Source organism: Manacus candei, unplaced genomic scaffold (assembly GCF_025592945.1).
Source record: "Manacus candei isolate 608988 ecotype Guabito, Panama unplaced genomic scaffold, ASM2559294v1 h1tg000023l, whole genome shotgun sequence".
Taxonomy (NCBI): Eukaryota; Metazoa; Chordata; class Aves; order Passeriformes; family Pipridae; genus Manacus; species Manacus candei.
In genome coordinates, this window is record NW_026138071.1 from 11,563,277 (window position 1) to 11,589,616 (window position 26,340).

Sequence of the window (26,340 nt, forward strand, 5' to 3'; positions counted from 1 at the left end):
AAAGCACATTGGTCTGCCTTTTTTACAGACAGACCTTTGGGCAGGCAAGAGCTAAAGCTTTCTACTCCCTCCCCTTTCCCAAGTGTTTGTGAAATGGATTCCCAAAGGGAACTCACTGAAGAGCTCAGACTTTACCAATCCACCCTCCTTCAAGATGGCCTCAAGGAACTTCTCGAAGAGAAAAAGTTTATAGATTGCTCTCTAAAAGCTGGTGACAGAAGCCTGCCTTGCCACAGATTGATTCTGTCGGCATGTAGCCCTTATTTTCGTGAGTATTTCTTATCTGAGCAAAGTGAAGAGAAAAAGAAGGAGGTAGTTCTAGATAATGTTGACCCCAACATCCTGGATATGATTGTCAAATACCTTTATTCAGCAAGTATTGATCTTAACGATTCTAACGTACAAGATATTTTTGCTTTGGCCAGCCGCTTTCAGATCCCTTCCGTGTTCACTGTGTGCGTCTCCTACCTTCAGAAGAGGCTTGCTGTTGGTAACTGCCTGGCCATCCTTCGATTAGGTGTTCTGCTTGATTGCCCGAGACTTGCCTTTTCTGCCCGTGATTTTGTTTCAGATCATTTTGTGCAGATCTGCAAAGAAGAGGACTTCATGCAGCTTGCCCCACACGAACTTATCTCGATTATTTCACCTGACAGCTTAAATGTAGAGAAGGAAGAACTGGTATTTGAGGCAGTAATGAGATGGGTCCGAACAGACAAGGAGAACAGAGTAAAGAGCCTGGGGGAAATTTTTGACTGCATACGTTTTCGTCTTATGCCAGAAAAATATTTCAAAGAACAGGTTGAGAAGGATGATATAATTAAAAGCAACTCAGACCTTCAGAAAAAAGTAAAGATCATTAAGGATGCTTTTGCTGGAAAACTGCCTGACTCTAGCAAAAGCACAGACAAGTCAACCAAAGGGGAGGTGAATGGTGATGTAGGAGATGAAGATTTACTGCCTGGCTACCTAAATGACCTTCCCAGGCATGGCATGTTTGTCAAAGACCTAATTCTTCTGGTTAATGACACTGCTGCAGTAGCTTATGATCCTCTTGAAAACGAGTGCTACCTTGCAGCCCTGGCAGAACAGATTCCCAGAAATCATTCCAGCATAGTCACCAAACAAAATCAGGTCTACATTGTTGGAGGACTATATGTGGAAGAGGAGAACAAGGATCAGCCTTTCCAGTCATATTTCTTTCAGGTACAAGCTTTATAATTATTGTTGCAATAACAGGTTACTGAAAACTATTCTGAGTCTCTCCAAGTGAGCTGTCTAGTCTCTTTGTATGGTGATGGAGACAAGTATCTAGAGAGAGCTATTCCTGTCTCAGAGAAACAAAACCAAGGGACTTGCATCTTCTTTTTCAAGATCAACCCCTGGTGACATCTCAAATATTAAAAGGATTAATATATTCTATCTAAGCACTGGCTTTCACTGTTTAAGGCCCAGATTTTTCATGGTACAGATGCCTAAATATAAGTCTAGTAATATTTTTGTAAAATATCTTTTGTGCATTTTTGTTAACTTCCATGAAATTTGGAGTGCTGTAGCTGATTTAGATCTAATGAGATGTCTTTCTTTTTTTTGCATTTCAAATACTTGTATGACAGCAGTAATGTGTGTATTTTAAGTGCAACTTCTGCCACTAAAGCAGCAGAAGTCCCTTTGTCATGTCTACATTTGAAAGCCTAAGGGCATTCCAAATACATAATTTAGAGACAGAAGGCTTTTTTCTTGGCAAACTGTCAGTGTCAGTACAGTAAATACCATGTTTCAACTGAGTTTCAATGTTATGTCTTTGTAAATCTGTATAAATATAAGCCTGATTAAACCAACTGTAACCCCACAATATATTTCAGGAAAATTAGCAAATATACAATTTGGCATTCTTACACCATAAACTAAGTCTGTTGTGGGTTTAACTACATGTTTTGGGGGATATTTGAACTATTTCATGAGGAATTCTGGAATATGCTGCTGGCCGTGTGTCCCATCCTTAGGTACATTGGCCTAAAAGAGTAAAAGTCCTGTTTCAATATGAAATCAAGCACAGTAATAAGCAGTGATAGAATTTTAAAGCCTTCAGATATGAAAAAAATGCAAATATTGCTTAGAGGAGCATGGCTCACTGTGATTTCACACACAATGAAATAGTTGGTTTCAGACATTTGTTATATCAATGAAAAGGAAATCATAGTTTGCTGGGGAGGGTTTAACACTGTTTCATTTCCTTATGTGGGTATAAAACACCAATCACTGAAGTGCAAAACTGGTTACAGAAATATTCTTCTAATATAAATTATACGTTGATGTCAGAATGTATTTATAACCCAGAACTGAATAGTCGAAATCTCAGGCTACTAGAAAGGGGCCTCTGAAAAACTAAACCTCAAGACTGATACTAAAAATCAATGAAGTTTTCAGAACCCTACTTTATATGTTGACATCCATTTCCTGAAATCCTGTTCGTTTGCTTGTCATCTTTAAACTTGCTGCTGCTGTTCTCTTTAGTTAAAATACTTGTCTGCATTACTCATGTGGCTGTTGATCTCTCTAAAATACTAATGTGCCAAAACAATTTTTACTTTCTGATCTTCATTTCTCCAGCAGTAAAGTGTTGTAATTGGTAGCTCACAACCCAGGAGAAAACAAGGCTGCCACTGGCTCAAAAATGTGTGATTAGTTGATGGCCTATCAGCAACAGAGATGTCATCTTCAAGAGTGATGCACTAAGCAAACTGTGATCTGTGGTAACGAGGAGAATATCTCCTCATTACCACAGCCACATCTAGCTACTGGGGAAATCCATGTCCATGAACTACATTTCACTGTTGCAATAAAACTTTCTGTCCAATAGCAGTGGTCTATCAAATTTGGGAGATGCACTTTAGCATGGAAACCTTGACTGTGGAACGTACTTCTGGATGTCACTGAGCTAAACCCGGGCTTTCTGTCCTTCCTGTACAGCATCAAGCAAATCTACATGCAGTTAAAGTCAGAAAATCCTCTTTTTGAATGTTAGAGATCATTCAGGTTCAATTGCCAGTTTGCAGATAAAAAAAAAAGCACACCACAGTTCTAGGAAAATAGTTTTTTTTTTCTTCTGTCCTCCTCCTGCTGCTATTCTTTAGATGTTTTCAGCATATCAGATGTGAATCAAGAAAGCCATGAGAGTACTTCAGTAGGGATGACATCAATATTATTGCCAAGGGAGCTGCAGTGCCTACCTATTTTGCTTAAGAGTGAAGTCTTTATTCATTGTGTCTTCAGAGATCTTGTGAGCTCTTGAGGGTATTCGTGATGAAACATCACCTCTGTTGCTCTAGGGATTGCAGAAGAAACATCTGTGCCATTTGCCACGTGATATTTCCTGAAAAACTGCATAAGCACGTCTGGCATCTCATTGTAGAGATGAGCACAACCAGCTAAATGTATAGGTGTGGAACGGCAGGAGTGTCTGCTCCCTTGGGCAAGAAGAACCACTTTCCAACATGTGATAGGGAACTGAGAGTGAGGGACCTTTAAACAAGGAAGAAGAGCTTAATAAAGAGGCCAAGAAACTATGAGGTGAGCAGACACAAAGAGAGCTGTGTGGCACTGGCTGCTACACTGGCCACTACATCTCAGCACCATGACGCAGGGGTGATATAATTAAAAGCAACTCAGACCTTCAGAAAAAAGTAAAGATCATTAAGGATGCTTTTGCTGGAAAACTGCACTGGGGGAAGGGCAGGTTTTTCAGGCAAGCACATTTGCTGTTAAGAGACACTGAGCGCAATTAGATAAATTCTGTGCAACAACATTCATTGTGTGGATTTTTCCTCTTTGCCTTTCCTAACCCTCCCTGTTCGGATGCTCTTTCAGCTGGACAGCATCGCTGGTGAGTGGGTTGCCCTTCCTCCACTGCCATCAGCCAGGTGTCTCTTCGGGCTGGGAGAGTCCGACGACAAGATCTATGTAATAGCAGGCAAGGACCTTCGCACGGAGGAGTCGCTGGATTCAGTGCTGTGCTATGACCCCACGTATGTTTAACATTTCATTATGCCCACTGAGGACATGTAGATGGCCCATTATTAGTTGAAAGAGCCTAACAGTGATCTTTTTGTTCCAGGGCAATGAAATGGGGAGAGATCAAAAAGCTACCCATCAAAGTATACGGCCATGCTACTATCTCAAACAATGGATTGATATATTGTCTTGGTGGAAAAACTGATGATAAGTGAGTCTCTTTCATGACAATTTATAACATTATTTGTTTGGTCCTTAATAGATTATATGTCCTCACACTCAGAAATCAGCATTTCCCTTTTTTGCATCTCTTGATTAAGGTTGCTGACAAGTCTGGCAGAGGGGAACACGTTATGGTTTGGAGGATATTGTGTTTGTGATAAGTTAAATTGCATATTAATTGTAATCCCAACTTGTTATTTTAATGACCATACTTATTTCCAAGGCAAATTTTACTTACACTGCAGATACACAGTAGTTAGTGTGTCTAAGCTCTGAGGATCCTCACTGAAAGTATTCTTTCCTCTCAGATAGAAATACCTAGGTGCCATGGAATTACTGTCTCAGTTTTTCCAGTTTTCTGACCTGTGACACCTGCTATACCTTAATAGGTATAACATTAACAAAATAAAAGTTTTCACTCACGCTGAACATGTGGTGGTAATTTTTAAGTGTTTGTATAGGGGACTTTTAAGATACAAATTTGTCAAATCAGCCAAAACACCAGCATAATTTTTCCTTTATAACCTTTCCCATATATTCCTCCACAAATGCATCTGAATTCAATATGCTGGGAAAGGATGTTGTCTTTCTCCTCTAATGTACAGTGAAATTGCTGTCCTGTGTAATATAAACAGCATTTAACATTTGATTTAGTTCTATGGATGTGATTAGTGCCTTGTAGACATTGCAAGGATTCCCAGATTAGATACAAGAAAGGATCTGCACAAGAGGAAAGAGGTGTTATACATAAACCCACACAATCTACCTCAACTAGGTCTCATTTGGAACAAGCCAAAATTTCATGAGACACAATCACAGGTTTTCTTTTTCCTCCCCAGGAAATGCACTAATAGACTATTTGTGTACAATCCCAAGAAAGGAGACTGGAGAGACCTGGCTCCAATGAAAGTGCCTCGCTCGATGTTTGGAACGGCGATCCATAAGGGCAAGATTGTCATTGCAGGTGGTGTCACCGAGGAAGGCCTTACTGCATCTGTTGAAGCTTTTGATCTGACCACCAATAAGTGAGTGCAATATTCAAGCTATTTTAAGGAAGTGTTTTATCATTGAAGCTTTAGAAGCTCCAAAGTAAGTCACAAAGGTGTTCAGGTACCTGTACTCCCACTGAGACATTTGGTCTACAATCACATCTTTAGCAACAACAGCAGCAGTTTACAGAGCCCATCTCTGGCCATTTTTCCTGCCCCACATGCATTTGTCAGCACAGCTACATTGCAAACATGCTCACCACCCTCTTTTTTTTTTTTTAAGTCTGATTACTTTCCCAATTTAGTTGACCCCACGACACATAAACAGGTGTGGTGCCATAATAGGGAAGAAGTGGGAGAATGAGCAAGGGCGGTGCAGTCTAGTTCAAATAGCACTGGCAATAAATGTGAAATCCTGGCAAGAGAAATCGGGTGCTTGAAGAGGACCAGCTCAATGTCCTTCAGGTACTTGGCCTTGTGATGTCTTGCTGTTCACTTACCTTGTCACAGCAAATGCCATTTACCACTGATTAGTGACATACTTATTTAATATGAAAACTCCAGGAAGACTTCAAATGTATGTGCATGCTCTGAAATACTATATAGAAAGAGTAATGACAAAAGAGAGTAAGTCATACCTGAAATTAGCTCACTTATTTGGTCTATATACTTTCCAATACTCTTCTACACAGCCAGAATCTTTTGCAGTCAGCATCCATCAAATGTTTATGATTTTCTAGGCGTTTATACACTCTGCATATGCCTTTCTAATCTTAATTTTCTTTTTTTGTTACTTTCATTACTTTTCCTTCCTATCACCTTCTTTACAAACTTTCATTTCAAATAGTATCAGTAAAACTCTGTTGTGACAGCTCAAACTTGTAAGTGGTCCTGAATGCACCTTTATCTTAATAAGCACTTCTGCTCTATATTAACACATTTGCCTGTGCTGTCTTCACTGACATGTGGCATTGCAGCCTTCAACCTCATAACAAAAGCATTAACTTAAATGTATGCTATCCCAAAGAGACTTGCTTCTAAAATTTAACATTACAAAACGTGCATTATACAAGAAATTCCATGAGGGAACTTCTAACTTTACTTCTATAGAAAGCAAAGTGAATGTTATTTGTTACCATGATGTCTGGCACATTCTCCTCTTCTGTCGTTCAGAAATATGCAGCTCATGGTCTGAAAAATCTGCAGATTCTTGTCTTGGTTTATTCTATTTTCTTACAGTCAAGTCACACAAGCAAGAAAGAAAAATTGGCCTATTAATTTTAATGTTGAGATTATCCTGAAGTGGGATGTTTGTGTGTTTTATATGTTCATAGGTGTGAATTGGCAGAAAAATTGAAATTATACTAATGAGCACCAGTGATTATTTTTTTAGCTCAAATTATTATGCCAATGCCACTTGAATATGCATTTTGGAAACTAGAGGGAAAAATGAGAATAACTGGGGAACAATACATCTGTATGAAGTATATTACTGATGATGGCACCAGGGAATCTGTAAGAAGTGGTCTCTGGGACAAGATGTCATCACAGTGTAATTGTGTCATTTAAGACCTGCAGAAGTCCCTGTGGGGATGGAAACACTGAAACTTACCGCTAATAAATCTCAGAAATTTTTCCTTTTACTAAACCATTCACTCAAGTGGCCTTGGTTCCTGAATTTGTGTCACTCAGAGGAGTATCTTAGTGCATTCAGTTTACAATACTTCTCACATGTTTAAACTTGAGTTTTTCTTTTCATCTTTAGATGGGAGGTTATGCCTGAATTTCCCCAAGAGAGAAGTTCCATCAGTTTAGTCACCTTAAGTGGAGCTTTGTATGCTATTGGAGGTTTTGCAATGATTCAGCTTGAATCTAAAGAATTTGCACCTAGTGAAGTCACTGACATATGGAAGTAAGTTTAATTTTAGTCACACTTTCCTGGTGGAAACTGAGGTTTGTAGACACTGGAGGTTAATGTTATTTTTCTGTTTAACTCTGAAAATGATCCATAGCACAGGTTGTAAAGCACTTGTTGACAGATAAAAAAGTTTGTCAGAAAGTATCAAATAAACACGAGACTTGGATCAGATGACTACTTCCACCTACTAATCATTTGACTGGTATGAGTCATAATCTTCAGTTTCTTTAAAAGAGTAAGTTGCCATATCACTTGGCAGGTTTAGCCTTGCCAATAAAAACATTCTCATGATATTCTTATGCAGAAAAGCAGGTGTACACAGTGGCCTGTACATACTGATGTTTTAATAGTCAAATGAGTAACTGTTCCAAGAGAATCGGAATTCCCTATCTCCTAGATTTTTTTAACCTAATCACAGTATCAGTGATAAAACATCATATCTCTGCTGAGACTCTTCACTTGTTAATGTAAATTGAGAAGTTTTAATTGGCAGTAGGAAGGATTCCCCCCCAAAAAAACTTTATTTGCAAGAATCTGAAGAAATTGAGAAGGGATACTTAAGACAAAGAGGAAGCTTTATACAAGTAATTAAAGCATGACAGAGCCAGCAACAAGCTTTAGGGACCAGGAAAAGGACAACTCATGCACAAGAACATCTTTCTGTTCTGATCCAGAGGACAAAAGCAGCCTTCTGTGGCATCCTTTAGCACATGGCTGCTACAAGCCTTTGCAACAGGTGCACTATCCTCCTTTTCATGTATGTGTGCTGAAGCATGAAACTAAGAAGCTATTTTCTAACCTTATTTTTTTAAATGCAGGTATGATGATGAAAAGAAGGAATGGATTGGCATACTGAAAGAGATCCGATATGCTACTGGAGCCTCCTGCCTGGCTACACGCTTAAACCTCTTCAAGTTATCAAAACTGTAAACAAAATGCTGGAAGATATGATATGGTGAGGGAGTTTCAATAGGCTCTTCTGGTTTTGTTGCATGAAAATGTCCCCAAATGGTACAGTTTTATAACAGCGTGCTAATTATACTGGGAACCATTAAACAGTTCATTTGTCTGTCCACATCTTAAGATATTTACTAGTTAACCAGCAACCACTGAATTTTTGCCAGTGTTTAAAATCCTGAAGAGCTCTAATTAACATTGATTAAAATAAATTAAGATTTCGGCAAGGACTCCATTTTTCACACTGTGAAATTGCAAATAAAACCAGTTAGACTTCCATGCACTCCAACAATCCAGGATATTGGTGGCTTACCCTCCAAAAATTGCCCATGAATTAACTGTTAAATTAAATACAACTAATAGGTAGCTAGTTTTATTCTAACTGGTAGTTTGTATAGCCGGATTTCCCCTTTCAGCAGCATATATAAATCCTGCACTCTTCAGCAATATCTTGGAAATATTTTCATCACAGCCCTCAAAAAAATAATTTAGCCTTGAATTGAAATGCATGTTAAAAACAAAAGGGGCTTAATACTATGTGGCCTAATAAATGCCAGTCTCAGCCAAAGCTGTACTAGTAGCCAGACTTGAGGGAAGAGAGAGAAGTTCACAAGGTTAATAGCTCTAATGTTTCACCTACTATGTTTAGGCTTCTAGTAACAAGAATTTTTGACTTTTTTTATGCTTTTATATTTATTTCCAAAGCAAATATTTTATGGAAGTTTTTCTCAGAGATCTGAGGCTGATAACAAGCATTCATAAAAAAGTCCAAGAAGAGTTGATAGTCAGTAAATACCTATGACAGAGAGGACTTTTTCATCTAATAAAGAGTTGATGCATTTTGACATTGAAAACTTTTAACAATTAAACTTTGTTTTTAAAATTATAAAAGTATCACTTGATGGTGTCTTTTTAAGCTATCAGCTCATCATCACTACCATAATGACAGGACACAGATTTCTTAGTACAGCCTTTGCCCAAAACAGAGCACTCAGTTTTCTTTAAGTAGAGTATCTCCTCAAAGGATTTCTCCATTGAATAAAGAGGGTGTCATAATCTAAAGAATTTCATAAATCTAAATCTAATTACAACTGACATAGCAGGAAAACTGGAAAAGAAGCCACCATACCTGACTGAATGGCAATTCCAATTATCAAATGACCCCTAGCATTGCCTTCCTAAAAGACAGAAGTAAATATATGGCAAAGGCACAGCCATCATAGCTCATTTCAGTATGGTACTGTCTGCCAGTACTTAATCTGTGGAAAATCTTTTCTGTTTACCCCTTTAGTACCCAAATCTTCTGCTGTTCTTAGCACCTCTTCATTGGCTCCAGTTAGATCACTCCTCTAACACTTGCTGATTTAATTTAGAAACAATGACTGCAAAGGATCAAAGACAACACATTTTATTGAAATACTCTTATAGTTTGCTTTTCTTCAATGCCCTTTCTGAACCCACTCATAGCAAGTTTTAATCCTCTTCCCATTGTGCATACTCATAACTTTATCCATACATAATCTGAAGATAGCTGGCTTGGCACAGTGACTGCTAGAACTCTGAAAAGCAGGGTTCAGCTGAAACACATGACCACCCATGACTGAACATTTAAGCCACTGCCACCTTTCTTAGACTCCAAGGTTGCTTTGTGAAGGCCATCTGTACAGAAACAGGGTCATGCAACAGCCCTTTGACATGTAGCCCACCTTCTTAGATACTAACCTATATTTATGATTGTTTTCTCCATTTTATACAAAATAGAATGTGCATAGAGTCTTTCTATGGCTGTCCCTTCAATGATACTTCCTCAAAGCCCTCTTCCTCTTCATCTTGCAGCCTAGATCAGTTCTGTTGTTTTTTCCTGAATTTCCATTCCTGTCCTGATTTGTATTCAGTAAATAAAAATATTTTCTTCTGCTACTGAATAGTAAAACAAAAAAAAGTGACAGCAGATGCATAATGGCCAATTCAGAAATGCAGTTGCTTACCTCTGCCAGGTTTCAAAGGAAGTGGTAAAAGAATGTCTACTGCTTCTACTAAATGAGGAAGAAAACACAGCCACATTGTGTATGTGAAGGACAGGCAGAGCAAGCAGTCATGAGATGATGGCAGCGTGGGCAACGTGGCTGCCTCTGAAAACAGGCTGATCTGTCAAGTATGACCACTCTACAGTTTGCTCTACAATGAACATTCTGCTGCCTATTCCGTTTTTTCCTTCTACATCTCAGTGCCTTGTGCCTCCTGCACAAACCCTGGCAGGGTTTTTAGGTATATGGAGGTGTTCCAGAAGACTCAGCCCTACTTTTGTATGTGCCACATCATAGGGTAGGAGAAGCTGGAGGCTCCTCACCCCGCAACACCCTCCCCCAGCACAGTCCCCCACAGTACCTCTGTTTTGGGAGACAGAAACTGAATGGCTCTAAAAGCAGCCCTATGCTTAGTCAATTTGCATTTCAGTGTCTTGGTTTCAGAGTACAGATACTGTTTGATTCCCAGCTGCTCATTCTGTCTCATGCTGGAGGACAGACGTGGTTTCCAATAGATTGCTGACGCTTCTCTCACAGTCAAGAGTATTTCCACCTTTTTCTTTAAAGAGTTTTATGTCTGGCTAAGCCTCTGTACTATTTATTTAGGAGATGATAATGTAATTTTACAGCAAAACTGCCAGAGCTTCATGTGATTAAACAATAGCTTCCAGATAATAAGAAATTTTAAGCATCCTTATTGGATCTTCATGGCCCACTATGACCTGCCTTTTGCAATGCCTTTACACTTGATGCCTGTGGCAAGCCTTGGTCCAGCTGACTCACAGATAAAGAGATTTTTGAAACTATGTATACCAGGATTACAAAACGTTTGGTGGTACATAAAATGTTTTTATAGAAGTACTTAGACTGCATGTCTGACATCACTGTATTCCATACAGCTGCTGTCTCAGGTATTCTAGCTGTTCACCTTTTGTTGACAGAACCATAGAATTCCATTCAAAGTGAGGAATCTGTAGAACAGAATCATACAAACTGAGTGTTAACACTGGTGTAAGACACATACCATTCACAGCAAAGGCTCTCTGATATCTCTTGTTCTCCACTTGAAGATATTTGACGATCCATTTCTCAATGTAAGATTCTTCTTTATGTAAGTACAGTCAGTTTGTTGCCAAAAAGCAGCATAGTTGCAGAAATGTAAAACAGATGCCCACACAGTATAGGCTGTGATAACTCCATTACACCATCTCCCACTTTAAAAATCCAAATTGAGAGAAAAATCCCAGGTCACTGTAGTTTTTAACGTTAATCTATTAGACTGGAATAGTGTAGCAGTAGTATAACATGAGAAAAGATGATTATTCTGTTTCAAAGAAACAAGAAAACCAACCAAATTTAAGCTAAAAGAAGGAGTCTAGCTAAAATTAGGGTAGGTGAGTAATTAAATATACAGGAGCCTCCAAATTCATGAGCCTCCATTACCAAAATGTTTCATTGCTGATGGTTGTGAATTATCACTGGCCACTGGTGTTCCCTGTCGCAGCGCCATCACTGCAGCAGACAAACAGCATCCCTATCCCATCTGGCAGCTGCCAAAACTGGCACTCAAAACCACTCAAGGGTATGTTCAATCATCTTCTACTGTAGAAATCTTGAGTGACTTGAACTGAAACTCTCACTTCAATTGTTCTCCTTTACTCAGGCTACACTGACATAGCTAGTTTGCCTGCAGTAACGTAAGACTGAGACCTTTTGACTTCAGTTTTGCTTCAGCCTCTTTGCAAGTTCTATGAAGTCCATAAATCATTTTGAGAACAGCTTAGAATTTCCTCCCTAAACACAAAAATTGCTCTCACCCAGTAGATGCTTTTAACTATAAAAACTGTCTCTAAACCTGTTGCATGGAAAATGGATCATTTTGCACTATGGATACAACTCTGAAAGGACAAAGTATTGCTGGATGCTCACCTGAACTACTCGGTATCCCAGCATTTCCAGGTGTCGTTTTTTCACTGCAGGTTCTCCTTTCAGATGACGTGAATAATCTTTGCTAAAAGCTCTTGAATCAAGAAATTCCAAAGCAATTCTGCAAACAGCAAAGACGTGTATTTGCTTTCAGGTCCTACCTGAATAGCAAGTAGTGATATTTCTAGTTTAATACTGAAAGCTGCAGCAAGACAAGATAAACCTGACAATTCACAGAAAAAGAAAATTAAACAACTCCCAGAAACCAGACAAAACATTTTCCTCTTATTTATCTAGAGATATTTGAATTTTACATGATTTATAAAAAGCATTTTTTTCCTGACACCTGTTTTTGCTCAAATGGTAAAAACAGTTAACTAGCATTTTCAAAGCTTACATTTGAAGAGGTAGGAGGGAAAGAGTATTCCAATCTCATGAAACACATTTCAAGAATGTATACTGGATCTGGCTGGGATGGAGGTACTTTTCTTCATGGCGGTTCATCTGGTGCTGTGTTTTGAACTTGTGACCAAACCAGTGTTAACAACACACCAATATTTTGGCTATCGCTGAACAGCTATTGCTTGCACAGCATCAAGACTTTCTCACTCTGCACCCACAGTGCATATAGGCTGCACAGACAAGAGGTCTGGAAGGGACACCTTCCATGGGAGGGAACCTCAACTGGTTAAGGTGATAGTCCACACCATACAACATCATGCTCAGCAATAAAACAGAGGGGAGTTTTTCCCAAGTAGCCACTGCTCTGCCACTGGGCTGCTGGTGGTGAATGACTGCATGTGCATCAATTGTTTTCTTTTCCCCTTTTATATTTTTCCTTTCTTCTCTTCACTTATTAAACTGTTTTAATTGCAACCCAGGAGTTTTCTTCTTTGCTTTTACCCTCAAGATTCTGTCCCCCATCACACTGCAAGGGAATGAGCATGCAGCTGTGTGGGAGCAGCTGCGGCCGACCCACCACACCCTGGAAGGCTAAACCTCATTAGACTTAGGAAAAAGGAACTGAAAAATAAATAGCATAAGGGTTGCAACAAATATTTAGGACATAAGCATCAAAAACCTGGCCTAAACTGGATGTTAATTTGGAAGCTTGGGAGAGCTAACGTGCAAGAATTCAATGCACTAACCTCTGAGCTCCTGGTGGCAGAGCCTTTCTCCCTTCATCTTTGATGTCATGTCTCAAGTGTATTCCCCCCACATCATCCAAAGGTATATTCTGAGCCATGTAGGAAAGAGGCTTTTTATTTTCATCCAGGACACACTCAAAATCTGTCAGAAAACACAGCAAACCTGTTTACTGACAAAAGTGGAAGAATTTGATCTGTACAGTGTTTACTTCTAGAAGAACTAAGTGATAGACAAAATTAGAGATATCCAACATTATTTATATTATGCAGAACTTTTTAGAAACTGTATTTTACACAACAATTTCTTCTTTGCAACATCTTGTGGCAACATGACCACAGGCTTTCTAATCTTGGTAATAATAACAATCCTTAGAGTATTAACTTCTCACCTATTTCATAGTAGTATGGTGTGAGAACAGATATTCTGGAGTACTGGCTCCCTCCTAAGACCTCTGTCAGCATTCTGTGAACGTGCTGTCGCAGTGGATTTATTCGGCTCATGCCTACAAAGACAAAACAAAGAATTCATACATCAAAACTTCCACAGTCAAAATTCTGAAAAGAGCACTTTGAGACATTGTATTTTTGACAGCCAGGCTATTGAATTAAATCTTTTCCACAGATCCCTGGGCTATTCCATCATAATTCGGAGACCAAGTGATCATATTTTAGGTGGAAGGCAGCAGGTAAGTGCTGCGGAGCATAAATTTCAAATCCAGACTTTCCATCCGAGGATATTGCTGATTCACATGCTACAAAAACTCATCTTGCCTTTATTACAGGCACACCACACTATCTGTCACTTCTCTGTCTGCTGCAGATTAACACCTTGCTCCAAAACATCTTCAGTCTCTGAGAGACAAAGTAGCTGAGTTCTCTGGATAGCAAAGCAGATTTCTCCATGTGAATTAGTGGAGGATAGATACTCCATATATTAGCTGGATTTTCTGAATTTATCACTATTCTGAAAGATCTCAGCTGCTACATTGATCACTAGCCTACTTCTTTATCTCTCATTCCTGATGGATCTTGATTCTTCTGAGGAAGAAGGCAGGAGCAAGTTCAAAAACAAGCAGTAAAAATGTTCCTATTGAAAAATTTAAGTCAAGCGTTCAGTCTTGTAAGTGAAGTAGGGAGCAAAGTGACCCATATCCTCCAGGAGACAACCCTAATGATCCTCTTCCTGTCTTTCCATCCTTCATGCCATATACATTGTTTCTGTTTATTTAAATTTTGTTTCTTAGAAGGAAAAATCCCATCTCTATTACATTAATTATCACAAGGAAAACTGCTTTGCTCTCTGTTGCACTACTGAGCGGTTGCACTTTCCAAGACATGCTCAGCAGAGAGTGGGTTGCACGTTCCTGATCTTCTGTGGTGTGGTAGTGTCAACCTGACAGTTTTAGAAGAAACATCTAGTAGATTATTGAAAATAGACTATTATTAGAAACAAGGGCAGGTTTTCCTCTCTTAAGTTACTTACTGTTATGAAAGACACGTTGACAGTACTGCTCATGAAACCAAGGGATGTGAAACTCTGGGCATTCCAGACAGACTGCTCTGTTCAACTTCATGAGGCGAGAGCAGACCCTCTGCTTTAGGGTATCAGGCAGGACTGATTAAAAAAAACACAAACAAACATACAAAGGTGTAAACTGCAATGTGAAAAATCCAACCTATGGACCTAAATGGCTGCCTCTGAATTCTTTACTAGAAATGCAAGTGTGTACACTATGGCATTTATAAAATTCATGTTGCAGAATTTTAGAAAGGTGCTCAAAATCCCTGAGGAAAAAATGAAAAGTAACAGTTCTGCTCAATGTTAAGAACAACAGCAAGACAGAAGATATAAAATTGCTTCTATCATTTAACTTTTAGTTAAGTACTTGAAGGCAAAATGGCAACAATACGTTGATAGCAAACAATGTACAGGTAGAGAGGGATGAAATAAACTGTCTCTTATTTAGAGAGAAGAGACTGGTAGGACACATTTCTTGCAGGCAAGAATCCCACTATATTTCTTGAGCTTTGTGACTCTTTCTAGTAATAAACATCAGAGTCAGGTAATTTTATTTCCAACAAAATTGAAGAATTATTATATACTGAGTACAATAAGGTGACTATAAAATTTGCCTTATATGACCTTTTCTCATCTGCAATACAAGTCTGTACTTTTAAAACAAAGCACAGATTTTTGTTCATTCCTTTCCTTTTAGTACTCAAATCATGACTAGATTATATAAAGGGAGTCTTTCTAGAAAATGGAATAATTTAAAGAGTAATTCTACTTCTCAAGTCATAGGTAGTCCATAATTGCATTTTATGCTACACAATCAAATTCATCAGAGAGCTAGATATCTACCTTTAAGTTGAGCATCCAGTTTGCTTAGGAAAGAAACATTAAATATCGTTGTTATCAGAATCGGAGGAAAATACCCAGCCACTGCCAAAATGTGACCAAGCAGCACCAACTGATAAATTTCAAAATAACCTTTAAAAAACAGACAGAAATACATATTAACACATGACATAAAGTTGAAAGGATTTGCAGTGCCCTTCTCCTGGCCTCCCAAATTGTCTAATTTTCTCCCTTAACGTACTATACAGGTTTCTACACACTTCCTCTACAACTTTAACCATTTATTTGTGGTGGATCACAAAATGTATCCTGTTCACAAATGACGATTCCTTGGGGAACACCGCAACAATTCTATCCAATAGCAGCACAGTGAATTAACCAGAATTATCACTTGCTTTTTACTACACTAAAATTTTTTTGCTAGTCCCTTGTTAACAGTAATTTTTAAAGGGTGAAATGAAACCCAGCATTGAATCTTTGTAATGGTTTAACCCCACTAGGCAGAATATTAGTAGTAACATACATACTTTTTCTTTGCTTAACAAAAGTGCCATTCTATTCCTATTTTCATTCGATAAAAATAATAACTTTCAGTGACATTTATTTGGTGTCAGAATATCTTTTTCTAATGCACTTACTCAAGTTAGAAGTAAGATGTTGGATACAACTCTTAAAGAACTCTTCATTGTCATAATTCAAAGCAGAGAAAAGGAAGAGAATAAAATAGATTTCAGAGGGGTGGATCTGGAAAAAAAGACATCCAAAATCAAGTCACTGCAATATATAATAATATTGCTTTACAATAAAGAAGAGTTTTATACTTCATTCAGAATTGGGAGATTTAAGACTAGATGAGCTATTTTCTAATTTTTTGTCAACTATTCCAGAAGGAAACAATTGAAAAATGAAATGCAGAAATAATTGAATCTGCAGCAACAGCTAAAACTTAAGATGTATTTCACATAGATGATCCAAGTGTTTCTATATACTTAAAGAACCTTTCAAAAAGATTTTGCATTAAATGCTCCTAAAGAAACTAAACTGCAATAGAATAAAATCAAAGATTTATATGAACACCAGACTGAGAACGAGGAGGAAAAAAAGATAGTAAGAAAAAAGAGTAATTTTGACCAAAAAGACAAGCTACTGGGGAAACCCCTACAACAATGAGTAATGTTAAAATACACACCAGCTGATGTGGCTATTTATAAAGAAGTTTAAAAAAAAATTTAAGATTGTCAAATGTAAAGTTGAATGCACAGGATTATGGCTGACCTAACACTGACTGAACAGTAAGAAATGAAAACTAATGAGAAGTAAGTGCAAATTTATATAAATAGAAGCAAAATAGCTTTGAGTGAACACAAAAAAAGATGAGCTCCAAATCAGGTACACTGAGGAAAACTTAGAAACACTGTGGACTGTGCTCTGAAACACATCAACACATGAACCTCTCCTTTTCTACTGAATAACTCACATAGCAGATAGAAAGAAAAGCTCTAACACCTTGTCTGTATTTTCAACAGTCACAGAAGCTATTCTGTCAAATAAGGCAGGACAACGGTGGTTTGTTTTTTTGAGAAAAAAAGACAGTGGTGATACATTTGTCCATGTTATTTGGTCTATCAAGCGTTGACACATGGCCACAGTTTCCTCATTCAGGACTTCTTCAAACCACTCTCCATTCACATGTGTAAGTTCTTCCAACAGAAGATTTAAGCTGTTGGTTTTCTGAAGCCTCTCAAATCCACAGTCATTTAGTTTTTGCAGAAGCTTTGCACATAGCTCAGAACTGTTTTGCCAGTGCAACTGGTCATGATGATTCCATTTGACAAGAGCTGTAGCAATGCAATTCAAATGATGGAGACTGCACTGAGGCAGAACTGCTGCTGCTTTGTTTGTAATCATCTCCTCCACTTGAAAAGAAGGTAGCATGGCCAGAACACGAATTATGGCTGCAGTATCAGCAGGTATCACACTAGATTTTAAATAACTGGAAGAAAGGTGGAAATAAAAATAGTCCATCAGTAATGACCAAGTGTAAGTGTTTAAAAACCCAAATAAACTACATCCTAATTTAGAAGTCAAAAGCTGCATATCAAATATAAAATAAGTAGAATATTAATGATGTGGTAGAAATTCACACTGCTAGGGACTACCATGTTTTTTTAAATAAGATTAACTTCTAATTTATTCAAAACTGAAAAAAGGGAAGAAGACAGGGAGCAGCTCAGTCAGCTGGAGAGGCTTTAAATGTTACTGATAAACACAGAAGTCCTTACTAAGGCTAGAAAGTCCATATTTGTTAAGGGTGTGTGGGTTTCTGGGCCTGGGTCATTTCTCTGATTTCTGTCTTAGGGAGCACCAGGTTCTGAGGTGCCTGAGGAACATGAAGGAATTATCAGCAAGGCACTACATTCCTAGAGAGGCTGAGCAATGGAAGGAAGATCTCCTCTCCAGCAATTCCAGAAACTGTTTCCCTTTCTGCTGCAACTCTACAAGCCTAAGAATTAACTGGACAGTTCTTCAATCAAAAAAAAAAGTACTTCTGCTTCACACTTTCACTTGTCCCAACCAAGGCATCCTTACTACCTATTTTTCATTACTTCTTCCATCAAACATCAAAGATGACATTAATACCTGCCCTTCCAATAAAAAAACAATCAAAATTTCCTGTCATTTCAATATTGCAGTGACCAAAGGAATAAGGGGTAAAAAAATATTTTTGAAAGGTATCATATCTATTAGCAGATACCGTTGGGTCTGTAAACAAGACAACAATCACTTCCTATCCTCTGATTTAGGCATTTAAAAGAATCAAATATTCCAACAATTTGTTACTTCTTCATATTTTATGAAAACAAAACACTTTAACATCTTAGCTTGTAATTTGAAATCTTAGGTAGAGAACTGTTTAATACTTAAATAGCTACATTTCCAAGAATACACACTTACCCTAATAGTAACATTTTCAGTTTGGCAAACAGCTCCAGATTGCGGCATCGCAACCCCATCAGGTACTGCGTTAACTTCACCAGCTGTAATACATGATAACTCTCCAAGTGTTTGTGCAGAACAGAAGCCATTCTGAATACAAAAAGATTACATAGTGTTACGCTAATACAAAAGATACTGCAAACTCCAACATCCCACATTGAAGAAAGGGTGTCCTCTGATGCACAGTATGTACATATGGAGGGTTTCACACACCTGCACTCCTCTCCACACCAGTTTTGACACTGGTCCCCAAAGACACAGCAGCCTCTCTCCATTTAGTGAACTGCAAAATTAAAACCCTCATTGCAGCAAATCAGCTACTTCACACTAATAAGTTCTGTTTCAGATTTCACAATCAGTTAAAGTGGACCAAGAATGGAAAAAACTAGAACAGCAACACCAGCTTCAGCACCACTGCACTCACTGTTGGTCTAAGGCTGCAAAGAGGGGGATAGATTTGTAGGAAAAGATAATACGTTAAGACCTTCTCCAGACAGTGAGATTCAAGGAGAAAAGGCATGAATGCACCCTTAGTATTACTTTGATCCATAGTACACAAGTATGTCCTTTTTCTTCCAAGGATCTCTTTGGTTCATACAACTACCTGCAATCCAGTTATTGCTCAGGACCTGTACTTAACTCTGCTGCATCTCTGATGTATGTAATGCTACATCTTCTGTGCCCAAAACATTAGCTGCTTTCCCCTTCATTGTATGATAGATATTACCTCTCCTTATAAACAATGTTCAGTTTACAACTGTAGAAAACGTGGACACGTTCTCTTTTTTCTCCTGAGTTTACAGTAAGGGTTAGGGGCTAAGTTTACTGAAATGGGATCACATATTTGCAAATAAGCCAGATATAATATGACATTAACTTGGTAGGGTTGAAATGCTTTTCTATGAAATTCCTAAATTTCCTCAATTACTTCTGGGTCAAGCTGCAATATTCTAAAATCTGTATTACCTAATTATTTATAGTGTAGATGCATTTGTGTGCAAGTGACGCAGCATCCACTCCTCACTTACTGGGTATTATGCAGTTTTCCACACTAAATGAAAGTAGTTTACCTAGAGAATACACCTTCTTAGTAGTATCAAAAAAATTACTTTTCAAGTAGATGAGAATTTCTGCATTTCATTTTCTTCATTGTCTTCAGTATCACCAATACCTGGTGACTGCTAAATTCTTCTGCCATGTGTGCTGCAGTTATTAGCAACCTAAAGAGGAAAAGACATATTTTCCAATGAAAAACAGATGAAAATCTCCAGCAAAGACTGCAGCAATTTTCTTTGTCTATGAGGGAAAGAACCAAAAGAGTGCTTCAGGAAATACAGGAAAACAAATTCCCTCAAACTAGAGACTTTTGTTCTCTGGACTTCTCTTCTAAACAGCTAATCCGTATAGCACAGGTAAAGGGGTGTGAGTGTGTTGGATCAGTGCATATTGTTCTGATGCTAGAAACCAGTGAGTCCAACAATTCTAAAAGTAGACAAGAAGTAGGGAAGATACTTTAAGACATTAAACAATTCATGATCAATCAGAAAGCTACAGATAACAGAATCAAACATGAACTGAAGTGGTTCTGGGGCAGTTAAAAAGCCAGTGTTTACCACAAATTAAATAAATAAATAATCTAGGAAAAGCTTTTGGAACTAAGTCAGCTATGGCAAAAACCAACATAGGCTTGCAGTATATCCAAATCTCTGAATAGAGGCAGATGTTCATGAAGGAAAGTATGAAAATACAACTCATTGTAATAAATAAAGCAAATTCTGCCTAAAACTACAGACTTTGAGAGACCCATGAGTAACACCACCCCAAGTAGGATTTTGTGGCACAAGAAAAAAAAGTCTGTAACATAATACTCTAATTGCTAAATAAACGTCAAAGTGTTCCCTGCTGATGACCTTTCATGAAGAATAGGATGTCAGCAATCTGGTATAGGACAAGACTCAGGCTGCTTCAGCTACTGCCAGTCTTAAAAAGGAAAAAGCAACACATACCACTGCACATATGCCTCAGGGAAAAGACAGAAAGCTTTTTACTACCATCCCCTGTGAAAGGAAGGCTGTAGTCTAAGACAGCTACAAGATGGTCTTGCATAACAGCATTTGCATATCACTTGATTGCTGGATCTAGCTTTCTATGCAACTGTCTCAAAACAAACTGCTTTGACAATGTTTCCATAGTTAAATCATCCATTGCTACAAAGTTACAACCAGGAAGCCTAAGGCTCAGCTCAGAAGTTCCTCCAAACATTAACACATTTTTAATTTCTGTGCAAGAAAATTTACATCATAAATAAGAAAAAATCATTAATAATCTTACCTTTCTCTTACCCTGGATCCTGCCATAGGCCCAAGAGCAAAAAATAATTTTGCAAAGGTTTCAGGATGGTAATAATCATCTATAGTTTCAGACAGTATCTGATTAGCAAGCAAGCGGAATTCAGCATTGTCAAAACCCAGCTGCTCGTACAGTCCAAAAATATTACTAATACTGTGGATATCAAGACGGGAGGCACTTTTAAGGAAAATCCTGTTGCATTTTTCTAGCAATGGATGATATTTCAGTTTAACATTTTGAAGAAACTGTAGCATTCTTCTGGCATAGTTGAAGTGGCCTTCATTCTCTTCTTCCAGCAGCTGTTCAGCCTTGTGTAGTAATCGATCTCGAAAACTCTGTGAGATAACATCAGATATGCCGACCATCAAAACTGACAAGATCCTAAAAAATTCAAAAGATTTTACACTTACACATTGAACATAATAAGCAATAAATTTTAGATTTCCTAAATAAACTACACAAAGAAAGGAATGGTAGTCAAGGTGCTGCTGGCTTCTGCACAAAAAGGAATTTTAGATCTAATGCAGAAAAAACAGATGAGCAAAAACCATTTATCCTTCTACAGTAAAAATTCTGCTTTCAGTGAACTTCTGAAACAATTGGGATTTTTCAGCCATCCCTAACAAAGCTGCATGCGATAAGGCAGGAGTCTGATTTGCCTGATTCAAATTTGCAAAAAGATCTTTAATGCTCAATAGACACCAAAGAAACTCAAACAATTCTCAAGTGTCAGAATGGGGAGAAGAGTCATTGTCACTCCTAAAGAAAGAATCCCTTCCTAAGGGAATAAAACTTATGACCACAGAGAGAGTCACTTCTGTAAAGAAATGGAGTCCCATTCAATGAGTTTCATAGGCAGGATCCTCACATCTGCAAAAATAAGTGTTGGCACTGCTAATGCTGTATAAAACAGAAAAAAAAAAAGAGAAGCCTTCACTATAGTGGCCCAGAGGGAATAGAGGCAAGAAAAAAGAAGCCTGGACTTCTTTGACCAGTGCTGTGTTTTAAGTAGTTTTAATATTAGGGTAATGTGCTGGACATGCTAGCAAGAGAATTCATTAATTCAGCTTGACTAGAAAAAAAATACTCCGCAGATAAATAAACACAGCATTGCTTTTAAACTTCTTATTGCTATTCACAATAGCTAACTAAATCCATGTCAAAGTAGAGAAGCTATCAATGTCAGGGAAGAAAAACATCTTCTGGTGAGTCAATAGCCTCTAAATTATCAAAAAGTCCATGTTAAATTTAGAATCAGGACAAAGCTGATTCTAAATGTCTACTATATTATTCTACTGTAAGTAGAACAGTGGAAATTAATTAAATCTTTATAACCTATCTAAACAATCAAACAGTAGTTTTAGTTGTTTAGATTGGTTATAAAGAAATCCTTCGTAAAATCATTGGGAAAATGCATTCACCTGTCAAACAATGCATGAACACAAAACACTTCTTTCCCACAAACTCCAAACTGAAGAAAAGCAACCTCCAGTTGAGGAAAAAAGGAAAGGGTTCAGGAAAGGCAGCACGGTAATTGTGACATATTGCTTCTCCTTAGCTTCACTCTGACACTTACCTTACATCCTGTATAGAATCCAGCTTCATGTCCACAATATGAGCTACTTGGCCAATTATGGGATTGAAATGCCTGTGTTGCTTGTATAAGCACAGTGTAAATTTAGATAGAGCTGGCAAACTAAACCTGTCAAGACATTAAAGACAGACAGAAAGAATATTTACCTTTTATTTCTAGGGAATAACTAAAGACAAAAATCTACTTCAACAGTCATACAAAAAGCAAGGGTATACTCAAATTACAAAATAAGGAAACAAAATACCTAGATGTTTAATATTAAAGCATGTTGTGCATATGGAACTCTACGAAAATCAGTTGTTCTTCACTTAGCCAGACCAGCCTAATAAAGATTATGTTCTCAAGCAATGATGTGAAATACATAAATGTGAAATAAAATGAATGTGAGCAATTTATTATCTGAATATCACTTTGTGTTCAAGCTACACTGTATTAATTTACCTGTCAAGAAACCCCACATGTTAAGATGAAAGAGGCAATTCTGTGGTGCTGGTGCCAAGGCTGACACTAGCTTCTGCCATTACCTTGAGGTTACAGAATGAAAATTATAATATCCCAAAAAAAAAAGAAATCAAACCAAGCCAACAAAACCAACAACAAAATGCACAAAGGGAAAATGTTGCTGTTTTAATACAAAATGTTTTTACTAAATTGAGATGAGCAGGCTTCTAACAACCATTTATGAGCTGGACAGCAAGCACTGAGATAAAATTGTAAATATTAAAACCTGCAATTTCCTTCGAACACATAAATCTCCACAGACATTATATTTCAAAACTTTAAATGTTGGCCCCTGTTGTTGCAGCATCTGAATCTCTCATGCATTTGTGTACCAAAGTCTGTATGTATAATTTCCAAAACCTTCAAAAATACTCATATTATGTTTTAAACATACATACTCTTTGAGAACTCTTGTGTAACCTCACATGAAGCAAATCATGCTTGCAATGTACACCTTTCACAAAGCACAGCAATACAGTACTTGCCTTTCTAATCTTTTCCATGCTTCTGTAACAAGTGCTTCTGCTAGGGAATCATGGTCTTCAACATTGAGCCTTCAAAAGAAAGACATAATAGTTTGAAGCTTGCTCCCATAGTTACAAAGAAATAAGACATATGTCCTTTCATTATTTATCATGTTTTACTTTTCCATCGCTCCCTCCATTCAAACAGATTATAAACATTTGTGCATTAATAACTCATAACAATCATAAAACATATTTACTGGGAGTGCAAAACAGATCTGTTCTACCTGCATCTCAAAAACTGAAGCACAGGACATTACGCCATCTGTGACACACGGATTACGGAAACTGTGGTAGGGCAGTCTCCCAATCTCCTTATAGTATGGCTCTATAGTCAAAATTCCCTCTCTTTTTATTACCAAATACAAAATATATATACATGGAATTCAATTTAATGCTCTTTACCTCAGAATACTATATAAGGTGTCCACTATGGCCTCATCTTCCATGTCTTTCACCTTGTTTTCTGCCAAAACGCAAAGGGTAAGAAACTGGGAGTGATTTTTTACATAGTCAGTAGTCCTTAAGAGAAACGGCCTCTTTTTTTGCAATTGCCACAGCATGTTGAATGCAATTCCCACATGCTTTTCAGAAAGTCTGGCCTTGTTCCTTCCAACAAGGCTAAACACTTCATCTTCATGGGTGCAGCTATTTATCTGGCTCAAAAGCAGATCACTACACAGAGTCCGAGCTTGGCAACGTCTCAGCGTAAGCAAGCAAACCCGCCTCAAACAAAGCATTTTGCTGTGCCTACCAGCTATCTTTAAAGTGTCCAGAAAGACTCTTCCAGTTTTCACAGTAAATCATGTTGTTACAAACAACAAATTCAAGTGTTTGAAAAACAGAAGACCATTTTTCTTTGATCCCACATGGTCACTGTATTAAGAAGAATTCAATTCTGAGGTACCTGTAACGGGAGCATATTAAAGCAGTTAAGTACAGTCACAACAACCAGGTAAAAATCAATGTCACTACATTATAATGTTCTGAGTGAGGTAAGCTTGAGAAGAACCTACAGCCTGGTATCTTCTCATAGAAAAACTCCTAACAATGAACACTGACATGCTCACAAGTGCTATGAAGTTAGTCCACTTGGTTAGCTTTCAAATTTAGAAACCTGCCTTTAAAAGCCACATGTGCTATCATGCTACTACTGAGAAGGCAAAGCTGAACTTTTTAACATGCCAGCACTGCATGACTGAGGTTTGTTCTCACGAAGCCACTCCATAATGCCAAACTGGGGTCCAAGAACTGCCAGAAAATACAACTATTGGTGGTAAAAGGAAGTAAGATGGCTTTTAGTCAGGTTGACCACCTTTGTAATACAGACTATTGAACAGTCACAGGTCAGCTGAAATCACCCATTGTGCAAAAGAAAAGCAACCTAATTCCCCAAATTATAGTGGAAGCTACAGCCTTATCCATCAAAATTTGGTATTAATTTGTTTCCTTAGAATACACACCAGTTTGTACAAAGGGCTAACAACTATGTACTCTACAACCTACAAAACTGGTTCCAAGCTGGGGAACACAAACCACTTGTAATAAATGTCGTGGTACACTAAAAAAGACCCATCAAATTCCCTCAACTCAGAGAGTATGGTAAAGTCTTGAAGTCTTGTTTTAGGAGATATAATCATTAACAACAAAAATTATCAATACCTTTGGCAAACTTGAATGTTCTTCAACTGTTCACATGATTCCATCAGTATAACGTTATCAAGGTAGTGGCAGCAGCACACACTGAGGAAGAAAAAACCTTATTTGAGCAGTCTATGTAAGGTACTGAAATCATTCTAGAAAGTTGGATATAGGTGGATTTCTTTTGATGTCTGTACAATCCACTTCAGAGCATAAAAATCATTTAGCGTATTGTACTACATTGCTGTTGCTGGCACTGGGGCAGATACAAGGAAAGCTAAAATGAAGTAATTTTAATTTATGATCTGTCATAATATGAAATATTTTCTTCCCTATGCAAAATGAAAGCACACAAAAATAAAGGTACAAATTTTCCAGATATTACGTATTAAGTACCTTTTATAGTAATGATTTGCTTTATCGTTCCTTTTCAGATATTGCTTTTATTGCTTCTATTTGTTCCATATTGTAGTTGCCTTTACAAATAATTTAGTTCCCACAGTGCTGGCAAGCTAAACTGCAAGAAGCCAGGATGAAGTAAGCCCCCAGGTAAGTCGTCCTTTCCCGTTCTCGAGCTGCAATGGAACTTACATCCTCTATCCTATTGATGGGCAACCAGGATCTCTATCTAAAACACTCTACAGGAAGTTTCCAAATCTTTCTCTTTCTGGAAGTCATTGAGCTGATGCAAGTGATTTACCACAAACTTGTATACAATTTTAAATTGTAGTTAATTCTAATATCCTTTTAAAAGTACATCAATAGAAAACATTGGATGTTTTCAAACTTACAAATACATAGACTAAACCCAGGAAATTTGGATATATTTAAATAACTGTTTCTAAGGTGTTCCACTTACCACACGGTGTAATACATTTAAAGGGCAAGAAAGTCTCTAAAATAATTTTCTAACAGTTGAAACACAATAAGCACTTTCAAGACCGTATTACAAAATACAGTGAGCCAGGAAATCTTCCACAAAGGGGAAAATGGACACCCGCCACTCCCCGGGCATAAGAACTATCAGAGATTTAAGTAACTAGGCCGTAAGACAGGTGCTCGTGCAGCACAGGGTGTGTTTCCCCCGCCTGCCCGACTCCCCTCTGCCGCGGGCAGCTCAGCCCCGCAGGCCCCGGGGACCAGCGCCGGCCCCTCCCGTCCTGGGCCGCGCACCGCC

At 37.9% G+C, this 26,340-nt stretch overlaps 2 protein-coding genes across 6 annotated transcripts in view; one reads left to right on the forward strand and one right to left on the reverse strand.

The window, feature by feature from the left end:
• KLHL41 (kelch like family member 41) lies at nucleotides 1–8,988 on the forward strand. The gene is made up of 6 exons (XM_051787411.1): nucleotides 1–1,203; nucleotides 3,868–4,025; nucleotides 4,115–4,222; nucleotides 5,073–5,258; nucleotides 6,988–7,134; nucleotides 7,959–8,988. Exons 1-6 carry the CDS (start codon nucleotides 94–96, stop codon nucleotides 8,068–8,070), a joined length of 1,821 nt encoding a protein of 606 aa, XP_051643371.1. The 5' UTR covers nucleotides 1–93; the 3' UTR covers nucleotides 8,071–8,988.
• The window catches only part of FASTKD1 (FAST kinase domains 1), a 20,168-nt gene continuing 2,175 nt past the window's right edge, over nucleotides 8,348–26,340 (reverse strand). For 2 of the 5 annotated variants that reach the window (XM_051787387.1, XM_051787386.1), the window contains exons 2-16: nucleotides 25,185–25,265; nucleotides 23,928–24,429; nucleotides 23,484–23,552; nucleotides 22,480–22,605; nucleotides 20,886–21,284; nucleotides 19,664–19,774; nucleotides 18,513–18,644; nucleotides 17,064–17,550; nucleotides 16,196–16,301; nucleotides 15,561–15,689; nucleotides 14,682–14,813; nucleotides 13,588–13,701; nucleotides 13,199–13,340; nucleotides 12,054–12,171; nucleotides 8,348–11,095 (exon numbers count right to left, since the gene is read on the reverse strand). In XM_051787387.1, the coding sequence (XP_051643347.1) occupies nucleotides 11,006–11,095; nucleotides 12,054–12,171; nucleotides 13,199–13,340; nucleotides 13,588–13,701; nucleotides 14,682–14,813; nucleotides 15,561–15,689; nucleotides 16,196–16,301; nucleotides 17,064–17,550; nucleotides 18,513–18,644; nucleotides 19,664–19,774; nucleotides 20,886–21,284; nucleotides 22,480–22,605; nucleotides 23,484–23,552; nucleotides 23,928–24,262 (2,490 nt within the window). In that variant the 5' untranslated portion in view covers nucleotides 24,263–24,429; nucleotides 25,185–25,265 and the 3' untranslated portion in view covers nucleotides 8,348–11,005. The remainder of the gene's footprint in view (nucleotides 11,096–12,053; nucleotides 12,172–13,198; nucleotides 13,341–13,587; nucleotides 13,702–14,681; nucleotides 14,814–15,560; nucleotides 15,690–16,195; nucleotides 16,302–17,063; nucleotides 17,551–18,512; nucleotides 18,645–19,663; nucleotides 19,775–20,885; nucleotides 21,285–22,479; nucleotides 22,606–23,483; nucleotides 23,553–23,927; nucleotides 24,430–25,184; nucleotides 25,266–26,340) is intronic. The other 3 variants (XM_051787389.1, XM_051787388.1, XM_051787390.1) reach the window with 3 other exon arrangements.